Raw genomic sequence first — 25,014 nt, 5'->3', positions numbered from 1 at the left:
GTGACAGACGGATAGAAGACACCGTCTGCACCTCCAATGTGCTTTTATTATTTCAGCAGACCTTAGTGCAGTTACTGTTTAAAGTGATAAAGATTACCACAATACAGTACAAAAATAAAATCAACAACGATGACCATAATGATGATTATTATGAAGGCGATGACAGATTTGTTGAATGGCTCGCTCAACTCTTTTCTTTCTTTCCCAGGACCTTGAAGGTCACGTTACTGTAAAACCTTTATAATGTTTGTGTTTCAGTCTAAGAAGGAAATGACTGAGGGAATGTAAAAGTTGCTGACCCTGAGAGAGAGAGAGAGGGAGAGAGGGAGAGCACAGGGGAGAACGGGTGAGAGTTAGATTTAGGAAGGAAGCTTGCGAGCTCTTGGAGAGGAAAGTTACCACGATGACGACTTGTGCGTTGGTCATCGGTGACACAGGTGGACTCTGATGTCATTACAGAAAAGCTCCAAGTTTATTTATTGCGTGTTTTATACAGCAAACAATCAAAAATAAATATAAAGACATTAATTTATTATCATAGAGTGGAACAACGTCAAACCCTCACATTTGAAAGCCAAAAGAAACAAATTATTGGCATTTTTCCCTGTGTTTCAAATTCAGAATAAAAGTACAAATGTGCGTTTTTATAATCCTGTTACAAAAACACATTATTAAAAAGGGATTCATAGCAAGTAATCAAGATGTGAAAAAAAAACATTAATAGCACATTTAATTATATATATTTTAGGGGATTCCCAAAGGACTCCTCTCGGCATTGTGTCTGTATGAACACTCACTCTTTCTGTGAAGAAGCCTGCGTACCATTGTCTCTTTATTATACTCACAGTGCCGTTTTCTTGGAACCAGACCAGATTTCTTCAAAGTCTGGGACTGACCAGTCTAGTGTGATGTCTGTGTGCGCGCACATGCATGTAGGTGTGAGTGTGTGTATGTGTGTGTGTGTTGTAAAAAGTGTGTGCGTGGTATTGGTGGTGGAGGGGGGAGGAGGGGTGGTGGAGTTCCTTATCTACAGGCCACAGGCTGCTTTGAGGCTCTTATCAGCAGCCGCCACATTGTACGAGCACATCCTCTTGTCCAGCAGGGAGCGGAAAACTCTCCTTGCAACATGGTTCCCTCTCTCCTCCCGCCCCCTCCCCTTCTCTCTCGGCCCCTCCTTACACTTGCCAGTCCAGTACCTGAGCTCTCCGACTGGCAACCAGCTTGAGCATTGTTTCTTCTGGGCAAAGAGAGTAAGAAGGGGAAGGGAGAGGAAGGACAGAGAAAGAGAGAGAGAGAGAGAGAGAGAGAGAGAGAGAGAGAGAGAGAGAGAGAGAGAGAGAGAGAGAGAGAGAGGGGGAATGACAGATGGACGGGGGGCGGCGGAGAACACCTCCACGCTTTATGTTCAAACTTCACAACAAAGAAATATGAGCGTTTGGACGTTCCAAATCTGACTTGTGATTATTCGGGAAGTTTATACATATATAATTTTACATTTCAAAAAGAGCGATTCACATGAGGAGTGTTTTGACGGGTGTCAGACCGCTCTGACCTCAGAATCTGACGGACAGACAGGCTGCAGCGTGAGCGACCTGAAGGAGGAGGGCGTTAAACGCTGAGACGATACAACATGTGCGTTCACAGATCACTTGAACGGATTTTGCATTACAGACAGACTTGATTTCATAATGTATGTGAGTACGTACTTTTTCTTACCCGTTTTTTATTTTTATTTTTTATTTCTGTTTTTATGTATTTTGTTATGCATGCATGGTTTGCAGACTTAACATTATTTTAAAGTGAATATATAATACAAATAACAAAATTGCATCTGATTGGAGTTGTACATGTGCCATATGTCATAAACAGAATTGTAGTCAAATAGTTTCTGTTGATAACCGGTAATAAAATAAGATTATTTATCATTTATTATAAATGTAATATTAATCATGTCTGATGCTTTGTTACATTGCATTTTAGTGTAGCTGAATTATTTACAACCAATCTTAGTGGACATATAACAGCAGTAATTAAGCATTTGGCTTAACAAAAACTTCAAAATAATTTCTTTTTAAATAAAGATGATCTTTTTTAAATATTGCTGGATAATTCATATATTATTTGGCAACTTGTCTAGACATTTGAATGGACCAGATTACAGGCTTAACTAAATACCAATTGCTATATCGTGTATGATGTAACAAACACTTTTCATAATACTTTAATTAAAATGCATACATTAATTATTTCAAAAAAAGTGTGCGTCTCATTCTTTCTGCAGAAAAAGCCATATGCAGCTGAAATCATTTAAATCTGTAACTTTCTGTGTGGCTTCTCTAATGATTCTTCTACCATGACATTAAAAATACCGTTTCTGCAAAAGAAGCTGACAAAACCTGCGAGTGGCATATGGACATCATTGTGAAAGACGGAACTGTTCAAAATAAAGTCATGACAACTAAAAAAGACAAAAGAGGAACACTTAAAATTGCAAAACCTGAGAAATCATTAGAGCGTTACGCTTCGCAGAGCAGAGTAAAAACAAACATCTCCCTTCTTGAAGAAGTAGAGAACTACTGTGCAATCACTTGATATCGTGGATTTGATCACCCATCACAGCTTTAGTTTGTGTTAAATCTTGTTATTCCATAAATCAAAACTAGCTTTAAACTGTTGACTACAGAAACCAACACCAACAGATACTATCCTGACAGTTGTATGAAAGCTCTTTTGGTGCTCTTCTGCAAATGATGACCTTCAAGCACATTTTCAAATGCACCAAATATATATCCTGAGTGTGTTTTTCTTTTGTTTAACAGACTCTTTGATATCAATCCAAATCTTTGGGGGTCTGGGACGTTTTAAGGCTTAAAAGGATTTGGACTCACATCCTCAAAATACACTGACAGACAGATATAGGAACTCGTGCTGCTGGAGAGTCATTAAATACCTTGAATCTGCCGCTCAGGATTTACTGAGAAAATAATCCACTCCAATTCAGACCACATCAACCACCCCGGCTCGACGCTGCACCCAGAGACACTACCTCAGAAGAATCCCTCCATTAAAAGGACTGCAGCATTTGCTTCAGTGGCTCCCTCTGTAATGTTAAAGTAAAGGAATTATTATTACAAGCCCACGTTTACTCACACACAGCCAGCAGGTGCATGAATGATGGGTAATAAGGCTGGGTGAGAGGGCAGCTTAAAGCGTAACAAAGACATATAAAGACACATAGGGGAGGTTTAAGGCCTCTGTAGGACAAGCTGCAGGTTGTACACATGATTATCACACATAAGATACACTGTGCTGAAAGGGATTCTTCCAGAGACTTCAGCACCATGATGGAGAAGATGAACCCCACCGGCCCACCGGCCTCACCGCCCGACCTGCCTCGCCGCTCCTCCTCTTCCTCATCGTCCGGCGCCTCCTCTCCATCCTGTGCCTCCGTAGAGCAGCACAGTCCCCTCCAGCAGACTTTAGCCCCCTCGAGTGCTAACAAGAACGGGCACACGGGACACACGGATGTCCCCTCTTCCGGCTCCATTCACTCGCCCATTTCCACAACAACATTAACTAGTCGCCCTGCAGATACAGCTGCTGCACCTGAGCCCATCGTCATGGAGACCGAGGAGGAGGAGGAGGAGGAGAAGCGACGAGGGCCAAAGAGCACCACAGCCCCTGTCATTTCGACAAACAGGTCTCCAACTCTGTCCTCCCCACCTCCACTTCTCCCGGCACCTTTCAAGACCTCCTCGGGCCCTCTACCAACTCCAACCTCCACCGTGTCCTCCCTTTCCTCCTCCTCATCCTCACCTCTCCCTCCACACATTCCAGTCATCAGCCTTGGTCACAGCAAACCCCCTCTCCCTCTCCCAAATACCCCTTTGACGGCCCTCCATCCGATTCCCAACCTCCTACATGGGCCACATGGGGACCTTCGCCGCAGTCAGCTGTCCTGTTCTTCCGGGGGCCCTTCACCCCCCTCCCCAGGGCCCCTGCTGCCTCAGCAGTACCTCTCTGCACACCCCTTCTTCGCCAGGTGAGAAATGGCTTGTATAGATGAATCCATAAGAAACCATTTTGCTTAATGGAAATGTTTTTCAGGTGGTTTCATTTGAATCATTTTTGAGAATTAAAGAAGCAAAGCTTTCTTTAAGAAAAAAAAAGGTGAAAAATAATCTACTTTTTTTTCATGTCTTTGTTAACAGTTAACATTCAGATTGTATCTCTTCTTATATCCATCTCTCTGGAACCAAGGCTGGGAACCACAGCATTAGAAGATAGCACTGATATCAACATCCAAAATGTAATAAGGAGAATGTGTATTAAATAATCTTGAAAGTGGAAATGTCAGTTTAATGACTAGTTGAATAATTCTCCTCCTATGCCTGAACTATGAAATATAGTTAAATGTAACTCAAAATCATGCAGTTTATAAAATAAAAGACAGTTTGCCTACTGCTAATTCACCTCCATTTTATCTAGCATGCAAACAGATGTGGAGCTCTTAACCATCAAATAAAATATACTTTCCTGAGATGTTACTCTGATACTGTTACTATGATGATGCTGCGTCGTAAAAATTTTCTGTTTCATATGAAACCTCAACTGCCTGAATGTCATGACTTCCCATTGTGATTAATTGTGGCTTTGCTGTACAGTTATGCAAAGCTGACAGCAGGATGTGTGCTGTTATGAAGGGACCGAACATTTCTCACGCTTAACTTGCTCATCAGGATATTTGGTCAGTGAACAAAAGTTGCATCCTAGAACGTTTTTTGTGTCCATTTAGCGCCCAAATCTGAAAATACAATGCTTGGAGTTCTACATCTACATTTGCTGTAAGTCAATGTAGAAATTGAATCAACAAAAGGCTAACTGAAGTTTTAGATTTCTTTATGGTCTCGTAACGTTGGCAATTCTTACCTTAGTCTCGTGAAAAAAAGGCATTCATTAGCAAACATTATCAAAGCCCTCCGACCATTCATCTTTTCACCGTTAAAAAACGATTTTCCTCAGTTTCATTCTGCAACAAAGGAGCATCAGTAATGTAGAAAGTGGGACTTTGTTCTACCTCTAAGGTCTCCCATCTGTCATGGGGTCTGGGAATAAGGTCCTCTCCTTACTTTTTCTCTTATCTGTTTGTAGCAAGAAGCATTGATCCATTTCCTCCCCCTGAAGTAGAATCAGCTAGTGACCATACTTAATGAGGCTGGGATAAGACTCTGCATGCACACTCAATCAACGCCACCAACATAATCACAGCGCAGTTAATGGCTTCCAACATCTTTTATATTTCTCTATCCTTTCTTTTAACGAGAAGGGACGCTGGATCGACTTCATATTGTAAACCTTTTCTATATTCAGTTGCACTTGGTAGTGAATGCAGTTACAACAATGTCACATGTTGCTGTGTTTTTATCTCTAGCTCTTACCTGGGTCCCTCAGGAGGAAATTATGGGGTCATCAATAACAGCCGGATCAAGCGAAGACCCTCGTCACACTATGAGGTGGAGATCAATGACTGTGAGTTTCTGTGTGACCAAAGAGAGAATCAGACATCAGTATTGATTCAGCCATAGTCTCTGTTTGTGAATCTATACATGTGTGAAATTGTATTGCTGCTCACATCATGGAGAAGGTTAATCACCAATGTATCTAAAAGAAAACGTTGCCGATATTCTGGATTTTCCTTGTTATCAACAAATCTTGTAAAAAAAACAACAATGGCAATAAGGTCCAGCCCCTCCTCTCTACTACTGAAGACAAGACAGTTGCACTTGTTTGGGGACTATTTTCAGCGGTCGAATAATTCACATTTGGTACAGTAGTTGGTTACAGGATATACATGATTGACTTAAAAATGACCAAAAGGCCTAAATTCATGGAAACAATTTAAGATCTTGCCGTGTGACATTTTGTCTTATCAATGTGTTTTTATAGTCTTTGGACAACTGAGATATATCAGGGTTTGGCTACACAATACTATACATAATACAGTATTGTGTAGCCAAACCCTGATATATCTCAGTCTTGTTAGTAAGATATTTTCATTGTTAGTTTAGCAATTTCTGTTGTGATTTGTTGATAATAATAATAATAATAATAATAATAATAATAATAAGTATTAACTTCTGTTTATATCCTTTAAGGCCCTGCACACTCAGACAGTGATTATGTGTGTCTAACAGGCCCGCCCCAGAAGATGGCTCGCCGTGTCTTCACCAACAGCCGCGAGCGCTGGCGACAGCAGAACGTGAACGGGGCGTTCTCTGAGCTGAGGAAACTCATTCCCACACATCCGCCTGACAAGAAGCTCAGCAAGAATGAAATCCTGCGTCTGGCTGTGAAGTACATCAACTTCTTGGTCACTCTGCTCAACGACCAGGCGCAGGACAAGAGCAGAGACTCAACTGAGGATGAGGATGAGAGCACCGTGGCAGACCATAATAAACAGAACATCATTTTTCAGTGCAACACCCCTCCTCCGTCAAACGACGCCCCGCCGCCCCGCCCCGGGACCGTCCACAGAGACAGAGACTCAACAGACTCAGTCATCGCCATGGTTAACTCCCCAGCTACATCCAGTTGCTATGGCGACACGGACAGTGAGGAAAGCTTTGGGGCTAAGACTTCTTTGGTGACCCATGGCATTCTGGGAAAGGTCAAGGGTCAGATAAGGATGGTGGCAGAGCCACAAACGATGAGCGGTGACACCAAAAGACAGCCAACAAAGAGGTGCGAATGTTAGACTGATGGACACAATCATCGTCGGACACAAAAAGGGTTTGAGGAGCAAGCGTGACTCTCTTTAATCCGTGAAATAAATGGGAGATGGATATTTTAAGACATTTTTGTTGTTTCAACTGCCTTTATGTCTTTTCCAGGGTTGTGCAAACATTTTGTAAGCTCTGTGTTTTGGGAAAATACTGCTGTGGGGCAGGTTGAGGGCCATGAAACATCTATGAGTATTTAAACAGACTTTAAAAGGTTTCATATCCAAATAAGGTCCCGATTTGTCAAACAATGAGGCTCCATACCATATATGAATTATGCAAAACACTGTGATGGAAATATATATTGTCTGATTTTAACTCCTACATGGTAACACAAATAATAATCTTTTCTCAGATAAATAATTTAGGTTGAAAACCAGATCTTTTGTTTTCTTAATCTAAATGCTGCCTTGGTAACATTTATATAATTAGCATTGCCCCAGTAGATTTAAAGTGACTTAAGAGTGCCACTGCTCTTATGTGCCTGCAGAGAAGTGCATGCGAACAATGCAATAATTAACCAAATTTGCCGTTTTGGATGTTCCTGCTTTTCTTATTGTCGGAGATGGTTCCACCCCAAGATTGTGAAACACTTGTACCAGACAGAAATAAAGTGTGTTTTAGATAGCTGTTCCTTATTTGACATCCTCTTATTGCATTACAAAGACTGCTCTGTGTCAGCAAGATTTCTCAACATTACAATAATGTTTTTCCCATGTTTGTCAAAAGGTTTAGGGAACATTTGCGTATCCTCAAAGAGTTCAGCACAATTAAATCTCAGTTGCTATTGGGTTGGGTTCTGAAATAAACAAGTGTAAACGTGAATGCTCATTTTTAAACAATAACGTGTAATATTTGTCAGCACATGTTACACAATAAGGGCTGAATAGTCAGGGGCAAACTCCTTGTTTTTTTGTGCTTTTCACCATAATGACAGATTCATTACAGTACTTTCAACAATGTAGCCATAAAAAAAAGTTTTAAATGGTTTTACTATAGAGCCCTGAAAATAATAAAAAACACAATTCTTTAATTGTTGTCTCAAGGAGTTTTACATTTTAGATTAGTAGAATATACTAAGTACATTTGCCTATTTACATTCCACCATGTTTGACGTGTTTGTGCATCAGTGTGTCTGTGTGTGTGTGTGTGCAAGCAATAAAGTTGCAGAAGAATTTTGCAACAGCAACAATTGTAGGAGTGCGGTTCTGTGAGGAAGGTCAGTGTGGATGTGGGATGCGGTTGGAGATTGGGTTCAGCTTGGTGGTGGTGGTGGTAGTGTGGGAGGTTGCATAAGTTTGGGGGTGAGGTGCAGCTGTGCAGTGGCGCTCGGCTCAACCAAATGGCCCGGAAAGGCCTACAGTTAGTGCTGTCTCATTGACGGCCTACAAGTTTCCTGGAGGAGGGTTGGTGGCTGAGTTTGCGAGTGTGTCTGTTTTGATGGGTGTTGTACGTTTGGGGGGGCAAACATTGTATGGGAGAAGAAACACACACACAAAAACAGCTACCAGGATGCTCTGGGAACCCCTGCACACCCGGTTTCAGGGCCACACAACAGGATGAGCTGCTTTCACAACGTTGCTACAGCTGCCTCTGCCCGTGCCAGGCTGGTCTGCCTCGTCCCGGTGTATTGTGAAACCACAGAGAGTATTTCAGAGTGAGGCAGGGGTCACACATTATAAAGGGGTACTGCCATATTCTGCAATTGCACACACTTGTTTTCTTTTTATCATGGTCTAATTATCTCGAGGATAAACCAACAATAAACTATTTAAATAAAATACATTTGTATCATCATGGCAGGAAATGCACAGGTTTGATAACATCAAAATGACTGCAATCCATTTAGTGGAGCCATGGTTGGTATTGTGGCTGCTGGCTGTCTGGCATTGCTTACTTGGACACCAATAAGTAATGTTGTTACGTATTGCGCCGTATTGGAGCGTGTGTCGAGTCATCCACGAAGCTTTTTGTGAAGCTTGTATCGAGCCTGCCCCTCAATACCACAGCTTCAGAAAGTGCTTTAGATCGGTTGAACCACAACGCTCATAATACCCATGGATGTATAGAACGATATTACCCTCCCTGTACCCGGGCCCGGTGACACGATGGAATTAAGTCGGAATGTCATAATTATAAATAAATAAAAGCATAAATAAATGTAGGAATAAACACATGAATAAATAAATAAATGAATAAATACAGGAATAAATAGTAGTACTGTATAGTAATAGTATGTCTAGATCTCTGCTATGGAAAAAAGAGTATTAAGGTCCGTAAAAAAAACGTTGCATCTGTATTCAATTAATGCTGAATTGTCTACTGGAAATTTGTGATTCATCATAAACAAAAACCAATGTAGCCTACTGAGTAGCATTAACTCAAGCTAGCTCGCAACACAAGCACATGCCTCCGTTTGTTTTATATCTCAACATGTACAGAAGGATTACAACTTACCAGTTAAGTTAATTTATTGAGCTTTTCTCGTTTCCCCCTTTGTCCTCATGCAGGTAAATTGTGGAACCTTGTGATTATAGGCCTTTTTCACAGCAAACATATCATTTGTCAAAGTAACAAAAGGTGTTTCTAATCGCATTGAACCTGCTTAAACGGATTTTATGGGGCCACTTGGGGGCAGCAAAAACAAGTTGTCAATATAACATTTATACATTACATATGAATATGGCGGATTTGATAACTAACTGTTTAATATTAAGCTTATTCCAGCAGGTACAGAGCATCATAAACATTAATTTGTCATGAGTCCTGTTTCTGAACACATTTTAAGTTGGCTAATATAATATTCATTTGTTTACTTCCTTGTGGTCTCCACCAATGTATCTATCACTAAATGCTCCATTATGTATTGTTGCTAACTGTATATATTTGGACTTAAATGCATAAGTGTACACTGGATTTCCAAAGTTTGAAAAAGAAAACTAAACAGTTGTTTGCGTTAAATCTGCAGTGCACACAGAGTTTGTATCTTTATGGTTTATTGCACTTATTTTAAGTCGCTTTGGGTAAAAGCATGAGCCAAATTTAAATGTCCTTCCTCCACCCCTCCGTTGTGCCCCTCTTGATACACCCACTTGCACACAGAAAGCAGTAATACTTAGCGCAGTGTTAGGAGGAGAGAGTTATGAAACCGTATAAAATTACTTGTTAAATGCCTTACATAAATACGTTTAAAATTCACCTTCATTTTTCTACTTGCATTTAAGATTTGAGCAATATTAAACAAAAATAAAGACAGAGTTCAAGTTAAATCATTTTAAAGTTTATTCTTTCACATATCGACAAAGCATGCCAGAAAAGCACCTAAATACTTGTCATGCACACTAACATTATCATTTTAGCACTGTTAGCAGTTATTTATGTCCAAATCATTTATAATGCTAGAACATCATTTAGTGCGAGTCACATTTACCCTTTAAAGAAAAGTCACATTAATCTTCATTCATTAAGTGCTGGAATGAAACTCAAGCTTAATATATATTTTGCATTTGTTACATGTTATATATACACAAGGATCCATTCAGCCTTCATTCAGTTTTCAATACTTTCTCTCCTTGTTTTACCAGAGAATCTAAGCTGTTGTTCACTGTTCTCTTCGCATTTTGTGCAGCTTCATCTGTCTTTCCTAACGTGCTTTTATTGCCAAATTTTCGTCTGACCGCCTCACTAACCCCAGCTCCAGCTGTTGCCCCGACAGCTCCGCCAATAACACGCCCCAAAAACACACCGAACACCAGACCCAGCAATGCGCCCACTATGACTATCACAGGCACCTGTTTAGCAGTTTTCCCAATTTTCTCCCATACTGAGCTCTCTGCCACCATTTTGACGCCGGCTTTTGCCCCAGAGCCCACCTTCCCCCACACTGGACTCTGTGCCACCTTCTTTGCACCGACACCAATTCGAGCTCCAACTAGCGCCGAGCTTTCAGCCATCAGTTTAGCTCCAGTTTTGGCCCCAGATCCTACTTTTCCCCACATCGGACTCTTTGCCAAACTCTTTGCCCCGGTTCCAATCCCACTCCCCATTTGTTTGGCCCCTGCACCAGCTTTCTCCCACATTGGACTAGCTGCTGCTGCTTTTGCTCCAGATCCCACCCATGCAGAACCGTCCACCATTACCTTGGGAACTCTATCTCCTACAAGCTTGGACACATGTCCAGCACCAGCTCCTACCTTCTCCCACACAGAGCTATCAGCCACCATCTTCTGGACATTTCGTGCTCTGGTGCCGACTGTCCCCCACGCGGGACTAGCTTTCACCTTCTTTGCTCCCTCACCGACCCACACAGAGCTATCTGCAAACAGTTTGGGTAACAGCTTTGCATTAGACCCCATTGTTTCCATAATGGAGTTGAAGAGTGAAGGGGAGATGGTGGAAAGCGTGATAGGAGGAAGGCTCTCAATATTCATTGAGCTCACATTTAACTCTGCCTCATCCCTTGTTTTCTCAATCTCATCCTCTCTCACTTCTTCATCTGCCTCGGCCAAAGGCTGCATGTAGGAATAAAGTGCCCGCCCTTCAGAGTTCAGCTGTCCTTCTGGCTCTAGTTTTCCCCTCCTTCTCTCCTTTGCTAATTCAACCTGTCGCTCCCTCACTCTGTTCTCCGCCTCCTGAAAAGCAGGATGGGAATAGCACTGTCCTCCACTTTCCCTGACTGTCTGCTCCACCTTCTCCAGCAGCTCTGCAACATTTCTGCTGTCCCTCCCACCTCCTCCCGTCTCCATCACGTGAAACCTGTCCCCGCATTTCTCCACAAGCTTCAACAAATCCCCCCGCTGACCAGCGATGTATGCCTCGACGCTGCTATTTCCTGCCTTCCCGCTCTCCTTCAGTTTATCTGCGTAAGTAAAGAGAAGCACAGTGTGTCTCTGGATGGCGTCTGGGCCGAAAACATTCTCGAGGGCCTCGATAGCCTTCAGCTCGGTCTTTGCAGGCTGGTCTAAGGGGACACACAGCAGGAAGGCATGGGGACCGGGACTGGACAAAGCAACACAGGAGGAGATCTGTGCTCGCACCTCATCTGGACTCTGCTCTGAGTTGAACCAGTCTGGGGTGTCCACCAGCGCCACCTGCAGGGGAGAGGAGAGAGTTAGCAATAAGCCCAATTACATGTTTTGAATGAAACAAAATAGAAAGTTTCAAAGGTTAGATTTGGGGGTAATGCCACATGGATGGGATGAGTGATAGGAACATTAACACATTCAAGCAAATCTTCTCAATCTTAATAACTAACCTGTCTTCCTTCAACCAGAGCCTTCTTTTTCTCACACTGCTGAGTGATTGCTGTGAGGCTTTCGGGGCGTGACTCAAACTCCTGCCTCCCCAGTATTTTGTTGCCAGCTGCACTCTTCCCGGCTCCAGATCGCCCGAGCAGCACCAGACGCAGCTCTCGAGAGGATGAGGAGGATGAGGAGGATGAGGAGGATGAGGGCAATGAGGTGGGAGAGGAGGCAAAGGTTGGTGAGGAGGGGGGAGAGGCGAAGACTGATGCAGGAGTAGAGAAGTTCGGGGATTCCTCAGGAGATCTTTCTTCAAAACTGTTAATCCTTTGGTGAACTGAAAACATTCAGATTACATTTGGAGTTAAATATGGTTGGTTAAAATTACAATAATTATTTTAATATCCAACATCATAGGAGTGCAGTTTTAAGTGACATAATGCGACACAGTGAGGTCTTGTCACTCACAAGTAGTGACCACTTTCGGAGTAGATTTAACCTCAGACACTTGTGAGAGTATAGCTCCATCTACAGAGGAAAAACAGTAAATATGAGTCCTTTTCGTGCTCACATCCTTTTTTCTTCCTCTTTTTCTTTAACATGATTTCGATATGTCCTGTAGAAAATCTGTGGGAATAAAAATGTATACATTTACCTGCATTTAGTCTGAAACTGGGCGTCTTCCTCGCCTGTCTGTCATCCTGCGGCTCTGAATATGGCTGGTGCTCTGGTGCTGGAGTTGAATGAAGCCCGTTAGACCTTTTTCTCACAGTCACACTTCTGTCATTCTCATCCCTCTCTTCTCTCCTCCTGCTCTCCAAGGCGATGCTGTGCTCCTCTCCTCGGTCCACACTCCTCCGAGTTTCTGTGTTTGGGCTCTGCGGTGAAGCAACGGTCTCTCTTCTCTCCTCCCTTTGAGCTCTGTAACTTTCCACAAGTTCTTGCTTTCTGTCTTGCACTCGTTTCTCCATCTCGCTCTCCTGGTTTGTTTTCATGTAGTATACCCCATTTTTTGTCACAATTTGTTCCACCTGTTACATAAACAAATTGGCAATACATTTAGAAAATGTCCACAAACTCACAGTTAATACTCACTTTACAGAGTTACATTTTATAATTCTCACAGTTTAATCCATTGTGCAATTAATTCCCATGTCTGTCAAAGTTACGACATAGTCAGCCTTATTATTAGTACTTTCTCGACTACACCTCGGTGTGAAAGTATGAAAGTGTGAAACAGGGCGTTGCTGGGAAAACCATGCAGGCACAGACAGTCCCTTCTCCGTCAACACAAATAAAACAAAGAGCTTTACCACGTGCAGTATGCAACAAACTGAATTTCCCTCTGAAGATTTAAAATAGAAAAAATGTGTTGCACCTCATTTCAAGGGTTTTCTAATACACTCAAACTAGACTTGTGAGGCTAAAAATGGTAAGAAAACTACCATAGCCAGTATAAATACAGAGTATTTGATTCCTATAATATGTGGCTGTTCCTGTATTAGTGCTGGGAAAACAACATGTTTGGAAGTTAACTGAAAGGGTGTGAATCTCTACTCTTGATGTTGTTTTGTTAAATCGTATCTCTGTGACATCTCACCTTCTCCAGCAACTCGCATACCTGCTCCCTGTCCTGTCGCTTACGATTATTGATGACATGGTACCTCCCCCCACAGTCCTCGATTATCTGCCTGAGGCCTGGGTGTTCTTTCTGCAGGTATTCCTGTAAACAAATTAAGATTTGCAATGGGTAGATGAATCCACGTTGTACACAGTGAAGGGTGAGGATCTACTGCAAGGATTTCTAAAGGAGAGGCTGAAGTTCCAGCTGTTCCAAGTATTTAAACAAAAACATGTGTCATCATTTTAAATGTGTTTACAAAAGCTTCCCTGAAAAGTTTAGAGGGATCATTTTGTTCCTCTTTAACAAGACTCGCAACCGCATTAGAAAAATGTACAGGTGCAAACATGTATACGTGTTTTAAAAATACCAAAAGGAATAAGACTTGAAAAGTATATATCAACACACCACAGAGCAGTGGTGAAAGAAGTACTCAGATATCTAACTTAAAAACAAGTAGTAATACCAACATATAAAAATACTCTGAAAGCACAGCATTTAAAATGTTACTTAAAAGTAGAAATGACTTGAAGAATTAAAAGAGGTCCCATTTGAGAAAAATGGATATTATTATCACTGATTATTGTTCATTCGTTACTGTAATGTTGAATTGCTATAAGTAACATTAATACTAAATTAAATAAAGTGAACAACTCAAATACCTGCTCTGTTTTCCCCATCAAGTAGTCCCCACAGGTCAGCAGGACCAGAGTGTGTTCCATCACCTCCGCCCCAAACAACTTTTTCAGCTCTGCAGGCACATGACTCTCCATCTGGGAACAGACATAAACATAAACATAAACATAAACAAGCATGACTTTTACTTTTAAAACTACCAAAAAGATGACATTGATAACTGCATTGCTAATGAGAAAGTGAAAGCACAGAGACAACCAACCTCTGTGAACTGGTGAACCGGCACCAGCAGCAGAAAAGCATGCGGGCCGGATGATAACAGCGACATCGCTCTGGCCGTCTCCTGCCTGACGCTCTCCTCCATCTTTCCGCCGTTCCAGTACCATCTCGGCGCCTCCACCAGAGTCACAGTCCTGCCCTCAGACGTGCCCTGCCGCACCTGGCAGGTCCGCGAGGCACTGGGCAAGATGTGGGACAGCTGACCCAGGATGGTGTCAGCTGAAGACGTCTTTCCACATCCAATGTTTCCCAATAGAACAAGTCTCAGCTCTGGGGAAGAGGACATGTAGCTTCTTCTCAAGTGTTCACTCATGGCTGGAAAAAGAGAGGAGAAGAGGTCAAATGTGCCATATCAATGTAATTCTGTATCAAAGAGTACTGTTAGTATTTGGTACAAAGCTACAATCCTATAGCAAAGGTGTTTTGTGGTAGTGTGTGTTCACAAATGTGGCTTTTATCTTTTTCTAAAGAGGAAACCATATGCAAATAAAACGAAAAAAAAGAACAAGAAAAAACATAATCAGACAGGTTGGGTAGGATGTAGATCATCTGATCTGGCATCCAATGTGGACGGGATGAGTCACTGTTCTAAGTTTCCTTGAAGCATCACATTTCTCTCTTACATATTTACTCATGCTCTCCTGTTGCTCATGAATTATCAGGAACAAGGAAAGTTGATAAAAATTGGGGTTTTTTAATCAAGCTTTCATTTCACTGTTTTTCTTTTCCAAATTGCTTTCCTTTTTAGCTTAGATACACCACACCTTGCCAATCCTGTCAAACTACATTCTACCTGGACCTTTATATGTGGACTGAGAAGCAAATACAAATCATATCAGCTTACACACACGCACACAATAATGAGGATTGCACTGTAAACCATGGACACTTCACTATGACAACACATTAATGCAGTATAATATCAACAGCACTGAACATATTAAGCAGTAAATTCAAACTTGTAATTCAACTTATAGTGAAGGTAAACAGCGTAAAAAGCTGTTTGTCTATTCAAACACTGACAGCCATTTGCATAATCACTAATAATCTATATTTTGCTATTTCAGTTTAAGCTTTTAATATTCATAAAACTAGTAGTCAGTTTATTGAACAGATGTATTATTTAAACAATAACAAACATACTTACTCAATCGTCTGAGGAGATTCAAGCTGTGTTCATGTATCGTCTGCTCTGTGAGCTCCGTTTGTTCAGTATCGTCACTGAATAATGTCTCCCATCCATACAGATTCAGAACATGTCGACATCAATCTGCCTACGCGGGTGAAATGTGCAGTCTCTGGGAGGGACCTGTCTGACCACTCCCAATTTTTAACACATGCACACATGAACACACTCATAAGTATTTTTTTCTTCATGTACAACAGGTTTCTTTGTCTGCAGGCGGCTTAGCATACCAAGTTGGGGCGGAGGATATGTGAATCATTCTACCTTAGTTTTATCTGCCTATGTATCGGCATGTCCTTCAGGTGTTACAGTCGTCAAGGTAAATACCTGCTAAAATATGCCTGTACATATTATGAGATGCTGCTGTTGTCAGGACTGAGGCATGTCACAGGCAAACATGAGAAGTTGACAATGCATTAAAGTCAGAGTAAATCAACAAGTAACTAAGTGTGCTTGTCTAAGGTGTCATTATAGACAGATCTCACCAAAATAGGACTTTGTAGCCTCAAGCTTTAAGCTGTGACTTTTGTATTAAATATATTTTAAGATCAAAGGTGTTGAATTATCCCTGAGATGCATAAGTGGGTCTTTTTGGACCCGGAGAGGTGGTTTCCTTGAAGTATCTTTGTAATTACATTTTTTTATCATTACATATTCCAGCTATTCCTCAAAAAACATGTTTTGGAGATCGTGCCATTCGCATTTTAAATTTAAATTTTAAGAAATTGTAGTTTTTGTATTACTACCCCAAGCTTCCATAAGTGGGTCACAAATGACACGCATGCATTTTCTATGGAATCCTATGGGAACCTTTGATTCTTATCACCTGTTGCTGTCAGGAATACATTCACTGTAGACCACACAGACTACATCACACGTGACACCTGTCAGGAAGATTATTTTACACAGCAAGATCTGATACCTGTCAGTATAATAATAATAATACATTATATTTGTATAGGGGTTTTCAAGGACTCAAAATCGCTTTACAATATAAGGGAAGGTTAGGGTGGGGGGTAGGACTATCAAACTTGATCAACCGGCATGGATTGATGGGGGGGGGGGGGGCTATGAGTAGACAAGAGGAGAAGAGATGAGTTTTGAAAAGGGACTGGAATACTGTGAGGGTCTCATAATAGCGGAGATCTTTGGGACAATATGTTCAAAACGTTTTTTTCAAAATGTAATTTTTTTTTTCTAAAATTGTGAAAAATTAAATATAAAATATTAAATATTTCTAATGTGAACCAAAATATAATACTAAATGTTACTAAAATGGCATAAAAACACATTATTCTAATACGGGACCTTATAGACCCACTTATGGAAGAGTGTAGTGTCCAGTCACTCGTGCATCTACTGTAAGGGTTATTACACGTTTTAGAGACTGATAGACCCAATTATAAAACTGTCTTACAATAACATTTTCATATGCCATTACTTTAACACCACTGTTCAATTAAAAAACAATGACATCAATCTCTAGGCACATACTGCATTTAGTTTGTGATTTGTTATTTTTGGAATGTTGCAGTATGCAAAGTTTTGGTGAACATTTCGCACTTTTATATTTGAGTAGATCATTAACAACATTTAACAGAATGTATAGTCAACCTATGTGGCGCCTGATCAACTGATTTGAATTATGTGTCAAAAGGCTGCTTGTATGAAAAATAAAACATTCAAAATATTATCTTCATACACATCTTTTAATTGAACAAACAAAGTTAGTTTGCATATTCATAATGAAAAGAACAATTGTTTAACACTGGAAACAAATAGTCTTTATAACAAAATACATTTTAGGCTTAGCCCATTGAGTGTAATAGCATATTAGAACATGCTACCATAGTTTGTTCTTCATTGTCCCTCACAACCCGGGCATCAAATAGGCAATGTTTTCCAGAGTAGAAGCCTTAGAAAAAATAATGAAAACCAATGTCTCATTTTCACTCATGTATATAAATATAGTGTACAGTATGTGGTGTGTGTGCACTGTTAAGGGGCTGCATCTCTCACCAGTGTGTGTTGGGTGCAGCTCCTCAGCTCCGGTATCTGTGCGCTGAGGCAAATCAGAGGAGCCAGGGCACACAGCAGAGAGTCCAAGAGCAGAGACAAGCTACTCGACATGCTCACCAATTTCTACAGAGAGATAAAGAAAAACAATTATGGTCCTTTGATGCAGCTTTGTGAAACCTACCCTTTGTGATTTTGTAGTCCGTTTATGTGTGAACAAATTAATGACACACACACTAGAGAATCATGTTTGTTACAAAAATAAAATTCTAAGATTGCATTCTCTCTTCTCAACTTTATTTATATAATATTTATTTTTAGAAACCACAATAACAGAAACAAAGATATTCAGAGACTGCTCAAACTATAAATATATGTAATTTCATTTTGGCCTGCAGCTTACGTTTTTCTGTTGTATGTAGATGAAATGTTGTATAAATGAACAACAAGAATGCATGTGCAACACAAACTATTTTGTTATAATGTACTCAAGTTAAAAAGGACCTTGTGGGACTCACAACCCATCAGTATTATTTTAATATTTTGGTACATGTTTCTGCTCCAGCAAACATATGGTCACACATGTTTGTAACAACAACATAACCAAGTGAAAGTGAGTTGTATCCACTAATCTTTGCTGCTTGTAGAACATGCAACACAGTAGGTGCATGAGGCAGCACTTCAATAATGTTAAATCACTCTATAAAAGCATCCCAGACCAGGATTTAATAGAAAAATATGTTTTTTCTAAACGGAATCTACTCACATTTGTCTCCTGAAGATGGAGTCCAATCAGGGACAAGGACTCTCCCAAAAGGTGTAGGTGAGCTGCAGCGCTGACAGGATCCTGGTCCGAGCAGCCAGGGCTCCTGGAAGTGGATCTGAGAGAGTCCCAGGCTGAACTGGTGGGACTGCACATGGAACTGCTGGGACTACAGGTGTCACTAACGGGGCTGGAAACCATGGGATTAACAACGGAGCTCACTTTCGGAGTGATGGCTGTCACTGGACTGAGAGCAGATATGACGGGGTGAGGCCTGTGGGTTACTGGAGCGATTGTCCTGCTTACAGGACAGAGCGCCCTGTGGTGCTGGTTATCTGGGTACACCCAGTACTCCAACAGGGAGATGGGACTTGCCTGGGAGAAACAGAAACTTAGAAATAAACATAAAGGATAATGACATGATCAACACTGCCCTCTGCTGTGCAGCATGAATGCAACAACTTGGATATTCTGGAATAGAAACAAATTGTGAAATGTATTTAATGTCATGTGTTCTCTCACCTCTTCTCCTCTTTTTTCCCAGCAGTCTCCTGACATACAGACTGGATAAGCAGGGAGGAAGCCTGAGGGATCTGCTTCAAGAAGTTCAGGCTCAACTCTACTATTACCTGCAATATGTCAAGTATTTATGCAATAAGATTTTACCATGATCATCTGATAGGAAAAAGTGTTTTAAGTCTAAATCTGCTCACCATTTACCACTTAAACATCCTATATCATAGAGTTAACACAGAAATACTCTCTTTTGAAATCAACACAGTTGACACAAGGGCAATGCACAAAGCACCTTACCAGAGTGTTTGCATATCTTGTTTATCAAGCCTCCTGGTTCCTGTAGAAGTTGAATAATTAAGCTATCACACAAGAAGAATGAATAAATAGGCATAACATACAGAAATACAAAAGGGATAACTTTGTAATCATTCATATATTTAATTAATTTTGTGCATTATGAAAGATAACCGTTTGAAAGTGTGTACAAAAAAGCATTAAAACAAGCAGCCACAAAGAGAGAACAGTTCAGAGTTAAAAATGAAGGACAAATCTTGGACATTGCATTCAAACAAAGCAAGAACTATAGGCTATTGATGCAAACGCATGAGACTGTTTCAGAATATATTACAGGCACTATTTGTCACATCCCTAAATCATAACATAACATACATTTTATTAAACTTTCTTCTAACTACCAACCAACCCCCAGAGTTTACCTCGTGAAGCTTCTTGTTGCTTGATTCCTCAAAATCCAAATATGGGTCCTCCATTTCCTCCACATCAATCTTCAAGTCTTTGTAGGATCTTTTATCCGCTCTCTGGCTGCCTCCACTCATTGGGCTTGCCTCTCCATCCATCTGCACAGACATGAGAGGGAACAGCAGTGTACAAGAGCAGTAATATTAAAGTTTAGTTGGGTCTCCAGTTGTGATTGAAAGAAGAAATAAGTGTTACATGAAAAATAATTAACTCTGTAAAATAAGTGTTTTTTTGCTAAAAGAAGGACACTGCACTTGGCAAGTGAATGAATCATTAACATTAAGCTATATTCATGTGACTTGATAAGTGTATGGCAGTGGTCTAAAGTAACTAAGTAAATGTACTCAAGTAATGTTATTAAGTACAATTTCGAGATACTCGTATACTTGAGAGTATATGAATATTTTTGCTACTTTGTTCTTCTACCCACTACAATTCAGAGGTAAATAGTGTACTTTTACGCTACCATTATTTTTTACCTTAAGTTTCTTTGCAGATGTGGATTAATGATATGAACATTTGTTTTAAAAAAAACAAGACTTCACTTACACCTTGAATAAATCCACAAGCTACCCTATACAAAGTCATTAAAACTACCTGCACATTTCCTAGCTGTGATAAAAGCATTATTGCATCAATAATTATAATCCAAACATATAATTATATTTAATTATAAAATTGACCAATCAGCATAATAACTACTTTTACCGTTGGTACTTTAATTATATTTTAATGTTAAAGAGTTTGTTCTTTTACTCAAGTATGATTTTGAATGCAGGACTGTTGCTCGTGACAGAGAATTCCTACACTCTGGTTTTTCTACTTTTCAAGTACAAGTACAAGATATGAGTACTTCTTCCACCTCTGATCTATAGTCATGCCATGAGCAAAGTAGAGGAGAATGGCTGCTACTGATTTGTGGTACCACGGAGTTGCTAGTGTAGAAAACAAGCAACAATAACTGTTGAAGTCACGGGTCTGCTCCGACGCAAATATCACTATTTCCAACATGTTGAGTAAGTATTTAAACAAATAAAAACACACGGATAAATTGTGTTTAACGCCTTGTTTACAATCTGTTGTCGACGTTTCCAGGTTTAAGTTAATGACAGCTAAAAGCTAAGGTTATTTCGGGAGACTGCTGGTGTAAGATACGGTTGGTTGTCTAAAACGAGCTAACCAGTAACTAACCATTTAAAGCAAAACCTTGAATTTGGGTTATCTTTTTCCGCCGATAGTCCCGGACCGGTGTGACCAATTGACTCAACTCCAAGGAGGTCAAAGCTCCGAACACAAGCAGGAATAAATCTGATGACTCACGTTTAGTACACGTCACCCGCTCTTCTGCTGATTCATGACTCGGCAGAGAAGAAGTAAATAGATTACCAATTAGTATTGCTGCAGCTGGCTGAGAGCAGAAACACTTTCATCTACAGTTCTGCGACATTAACATTATCCACTTGAAATAGTAGGTTATGCTCAAGAATAACGATCCACTATTTTAAAGTAATACTTACTAAGATCTTTCCAAATAAAACGTTTCTTATGTGAGTAGACTTATAGGCATACTTAGTAGCCTACATAGTGTCCCCACTGTGAACTTTTAGTTTACAACAATTTGTTGTGGTTTAAGTCTTATTTCAGATAAAGGGAAATCTTATTGCTAAAGAATGCAATGGTAATTAGTAACATTAACTCAAAGACACCATATTAGGTCTAAGTATTATAAGGGCTTGCAATGTAATCCCCATGGACTCAGCACTAAACCATATCCAGGACTACAAAGAAGACAACATTACCAATAACTGAAGTGATGAATGGGAGCAAATCCCTGCAGCCAGATTCAAAATCCTGTGAAAATCCTTCCCAATAAATCTGCTTACAGCATACTAGACTTCTGTTCATATTGTTCATAGGCCTATGTACAATTATATGTGTAGGGTCCTATATAGTGTTAATTCTTTCAGTAGAATTGGATTGCTCGTATTTTTTATATTGCATAGGCCTACAACATGTTGTACTTTGGCTTATTGTTTAATGGCAATAACATAGGCTACATATGCATAACGATATTATAAATTCAACTTGTTGCCATTTTTCTTCACCAATCAACAGTGGTGCTTCACCAGATAAAGATCTAGGGACTCAAACTTTGCCAGAATCAATTTAATTGTGCACGACAGGGCCGCCCCTGGCCAACTTGTGGCCCCACGCAGTTACATGATGAGGCTCCCTCCGCGAGGTGAGGCCCCCCTCCTCGAGGTGAGGCCCCCCTCCACGAGGTGAGGCCCCACGCAGTCTGCGTGATCTGCGTGTAAGGCGTGACGACGACAGTTGGGGTTAGCTCCCTCTTATCGTGTGACTGCACGATACGTATATTTTGCAATACATTGAAATTGGCAGGCAGTTTTTGGAAAAAGTGTGAACTAAATAACAGAACGCAGCATTTTCCCCCGTAACATGTTTACAAATTGAATAGGCCTATATACGTGCAGCAGCCTCCACTGTTTGAAAGTACACTGCTACTTTCTCACTATTGCCTATTGTTCTGCCTATATTTTTACTTTTCATATGAACCTCGATAGGCTTATCAGTGATCTACTAAAGTGGTTAAACTTCTTCCTTTTTCCGATGAACTGAAAGCCGTTGGTGTGTGTTCTGGATACAATCATGTGATTGTTTTTTTGTCTCTATTTATTAGTCACTGTTTCAACACTTCCTCGGCCTGGCTTTAGAATCTCACACACAGTCATGTTTAGAGTCGGCTCCTCCTCCAGTCTGTACCAACGTTAGAATGTCAAAGCTGCACTGTCATGTTTAGCTCTCAGCCCTCCCTCCCTCTGGTTTTCCAGGGCATTGCTAAAACTTCCTACTCAGGCTCAAGTCCCTCCCTCAAAACTTTCCCCCTTTGCCATCAAAGTTGCTGCATCATGTTAACTCTCAGTCCCTCCTACTGTTTTTTGCTGAAGTTGCCAGATCATGTTTAGCTGATGTTTTGAGATTCAAAGTTCCTGTTTTCATTTTGCTGCCGGAGGGAGGAGTCAGAGGAGGATTGTATAAAAGGGAGAGAAGACTAAAGGCACACAGAGCACGAACTGTACTGCAGGCTTCACATAGAGAGCAAACAGAGAACCACTGTGGACACATCCAGACCTACAGAACTGAATCAGAACTGGTGAGTAAAGGACATTGCATACAATGCTATTTTAGCCATACTTTGAATGTAATAAGCTTATGCAGATGTTTTATACCTCTTAAACCCATATATATCGTTGGTGACATGTCAAAAGAAGACCTGCAAAAGCACTTTTTTGACATCTGAACTTTTTTCAGAGACAAAATGGAGCAAGAGAAGAAATCTCAGACAACAGCAGAGCAGATGACTGACAGGTGAGGATGAGCTGCTCTGATTTATTGTATCTCTAAATATATTCTATATGCATATTTCAATACCACACATTGAAATATTCATAATCATTATTACCGATGTAAAACTGTCAACATTTCTAATAAATAAATTAAGAAATTGCACTAAGATTGGATAATGTTACCTGCATTAGTGCTGCAGGGTTTACAAGTATGATTCTAGATTAGTATGTGCTGACTATGCTGTAAAGTGTTATCAGCTACAGAAGAGAACATGTATTAGATAAACGTCTATGGGTGCACTCATTTTTCACTCAGTTTATAGCCGGAATGAAATAGTCTGTACTTTGGAGCCCCATTAATGTATGTAGTCTTTACACTTCTGTCTGCCTTCCTCTCTTACCCATATTCTGTTTGCAGGGATCTGTCAGAACAAATAAAAAAGGTGACCATGGAAATCCACACCAGGGCAGAAAAAACTGAACTGATGATGAGCTTCATGAGGGGACAAGTCACCCTAGCACAGTACAAGGTAACACCATTTAAAACTATTTGTATAAGATGATTTCACTTTTTATTCATACCTTATTGTATGGTAGGCTTCTTGCTACTTTTTGTCTTGAAACCATATTCTCTTGTTCAGCTCCTCCTGTGCTCGCTGTACGAGGTGTACCAGACCTTGGAGGAAGAGATGGAGAGGAACTCCAACCACCCTGGTGTCGCACCCATTTACTTCCCCACTGAACTGGCCAGACTGGACGCCATCGCAAAAGACCTGGAGTACTTCTACGGCCGGGACTGGAGAGAGAAGATCGTTGTCCCTGCAGCCACTAAAAGATACTGCCACAGACTCAGACAAGTATGTTCCATTGTATCAAATATATGTATGTAAATACCAAACACAAACCATACATCTTTTTACTCCTTGATACTGAAAAAACAACTCTCATCCTTGTTTTTTTTCAGATTGGTAAAGAAAACCCTGTATTTCTTGTGGCCCATGCTTACACTCGGTACCTAGGTGACCTGTCTGGAGGGCAGGTCCTGGGTCGAATCGCCCAGAAGTCCATGGGGCTGAAGAGCAGCGAGGGCCTGTCCTTTTTCGCCTTCCCTGGCGTGTCCAACCCCACCCTGTTCAAACAACTGTATCGCAGCCGGATGAACAGCGTGGAGCTGACGGAGGAGGAGAGGAACGGCATGCTGGAGGAGGCTGTCAGGGCGTTCGAGTTAAACATTCAGGTAGGGAGAACTTACAGGACTAACCTTTGACCCTGCAGTTGTTAAGTAAGCCATAAGCAGCTGATTGACCTTCTTGTTTTTGTTTTACAGGTTTTTGATGATTTGCAGAAGATGCTGCTGACTGTCCCTGAACAGAAGCTGCAGACTTGTTCAACACAATCAGTGGACACACTCCGGATTCCCATCGGCAAAACGGCCCCACTGTTCAGGATGGTAATGGGGCTGTTTGTGGCTCTGGCCACAGTCAGTATAGGACTTTATGCTTTTTAGAGAAGATGCATAAAAAGAAATACTTTGTTTGTCGGTTGCTGTTTCTTTTACTGTAAGGCGATGAAAAGATTGTAAGATTTAAAACTCTTGTAAATGAAAAGAATAATGTAAATATTTTGTAATTTCACTGTGAACCAGGTTTAAGATGTTATGGGTAATGATGTTTTGATTCTATTTTCCGTCCAAGACTTTAATCCAGTGTTAACTAAATGTGCAATACGTGTGCTTTCAACACAGTAAATATCGAACCTTTTTAATAAAACCTTTTGACAAAGTATATTCCCTCGGTCTTATTGAACAGTGTATAAACAGTCAACTATAACTCCTATCTGGATTTACCACAA

The 25,014-nt window shown here is 40.7% G+C and overlaps 4 protein-coding genes and 1 long non-coding RNA gene across 8 annotated transcripts; 2 read left to right on the top strand and 3 right to left on the bottom strand.

Annotated features, from left to right (window-relative positions):
* Positions 1-2,963: 2,963 nt before the first annotated feature.
* On the bottom strand, positions 2,964-9,378 carry LOC307025073. Its single transcript, XR_013804057.1, has 3 exons — positions 9,237-9,378; positions 5,439-5,537; positions 2,964-3,100 (listed from the first exon to the last, which is right to left on the bottom strand). It is a non-coding gene; the product is annotated as an uncharacterized lncRNA (long non-coding RNA).
* On the top strand, positions 3,094-7,812 carry lyl1 (LYL1 basic helix-loop-helix family member). The gene is given in 4 exon segments (XM_079659556.1): positions 3,094-4,042; positions 5,432-5,529; positions 6,195-6,694; positions 6,697-7,812. Coding segments are annotated over 4 exon segments (1,380 nt in total). The 5' UTR covers positions 3,094-3,281; the 3' UTR covers positions 6,718-7,812.
* A 665-nt stretch (positions 9,379-10,043) lies between the features above and the next one.
* On the bottom strand, positions 10,044-15,906 carry LOC307047309 (GTPase IMAP family member 8). Of its 2 annotated transcripts, XM_079694223.1 has the most exons (8): positions 15,703-15,905; positions 14,539-14,870; positions 14,303-14,413; positions 13,620-13,742; positions 12,675-13,050; positions 12,488-12,547; positions 12,034-12,356; positions 10,044-11,869 (listed from the first exon to the last, which is right to left on the bottom strand). In XM_079694223.1, exons 2-8 carry the CDS (start codon positions 14,866-14,868, stop codon positions 10,325-10,327), a joined length of 2,868 nt encoding a protein of 955 aa, XP_079550349.1. In that variant the 5' UTR covers positions 14,869-14,870; positions 15,703-15,905; the 3' UTR covers positions 10,044-10,324. The 2 variants fall into 2 exon arrangements, with proteins under 2 accessions (XP_079550349.1, XP_079550350.1); XM_079694224.1 differs by lacking the exon at positions 12,488-12,547 and having other exon boundaries at positions 15,703-15,906.
* Positions 15,907-17,431: 1,525 nt separating this feature from the next.
* On the bottom strand, positions 17,432-21,168 carry hmgxb4b (HMG box domain containing 4b). Of its 3 annotated transcripts, none has more exons than XM_079673312.1 (7): positions 21,116-21,168; positions 19,753-19,893; positions 19,334-19,373; positions 19,043-19,149; positions 18,524-18,895; positions 17,761-17,883; positions 17,432-17,656 (listed from the first exon to the last, which is right to left on the bottom strand). In XM_079673312.1, the coding sequence occupies exons 2-7, from the start codon at positions 19,891-19,893 to the stop codon at positions 17,612-17,614; spliced, it is 828 nt and encodes a 275-aa protein (XP_079529438.1). In that variant the 5' UTR covers positions 21,116-21,168; the 3' UTR covers positions 17,432-17,611. The 3 variants fall into 3 exon arrangements, with proteins under 3 accessions (XP_079529438.1, XP_079529437.1, XP_079529436.1); XM_079673311.1 differs by having other exon boundaries at positions 21,002-21,127; XM_079673310.1 differs by lacking the exon at positions 21,116-21,168 and adding an exon at positions 20,987-21,106.
* Positions 21,169-22,867: 1,699 nt separating this feature from the next.
* hmox1b (heme oxygenase 1b) lies at positions 22,868-24,947 on the top strand. The gene is made up of 6 exons (XM_079673303.1): positions 22,868-22,970; positions 23,129-23,185; positions 23,582-23,693; positions 23,805-24,020; positions 24,128-24,400; positions 24,491-24,947. Exons 2-6 carry the CDS (start codon positions 23,136-23,138, stop codon positions 24,668-24,670), a joined length of 831 nt encoding a protein of 276 aa, XP_079529429.1. The 5' UTR covers positions 22,868-22,970; positions 23,129-23,135; the 3' UTR covers positions 24,671-24,947.
* Positions 24,948-25,014: the final 67 nt, after the last annotated feature.

This window comes from Notothenia rossii, assembly GCF_949606895.1.
Source record: "Notothenia rossii genome assembly, chromosome: 1".
Lineage (NCBI taxonomy): Eukaryota > Metazoa > Chordata > Actinopteri > Perciformes > Nototheniidae > Notothenia > Notothenia rossii.
The sequence above is the reverse complement of the archived record's forward strand: the minus strand, read 5'-3'. Positions and strand labels throughout refer to the sequence as shown.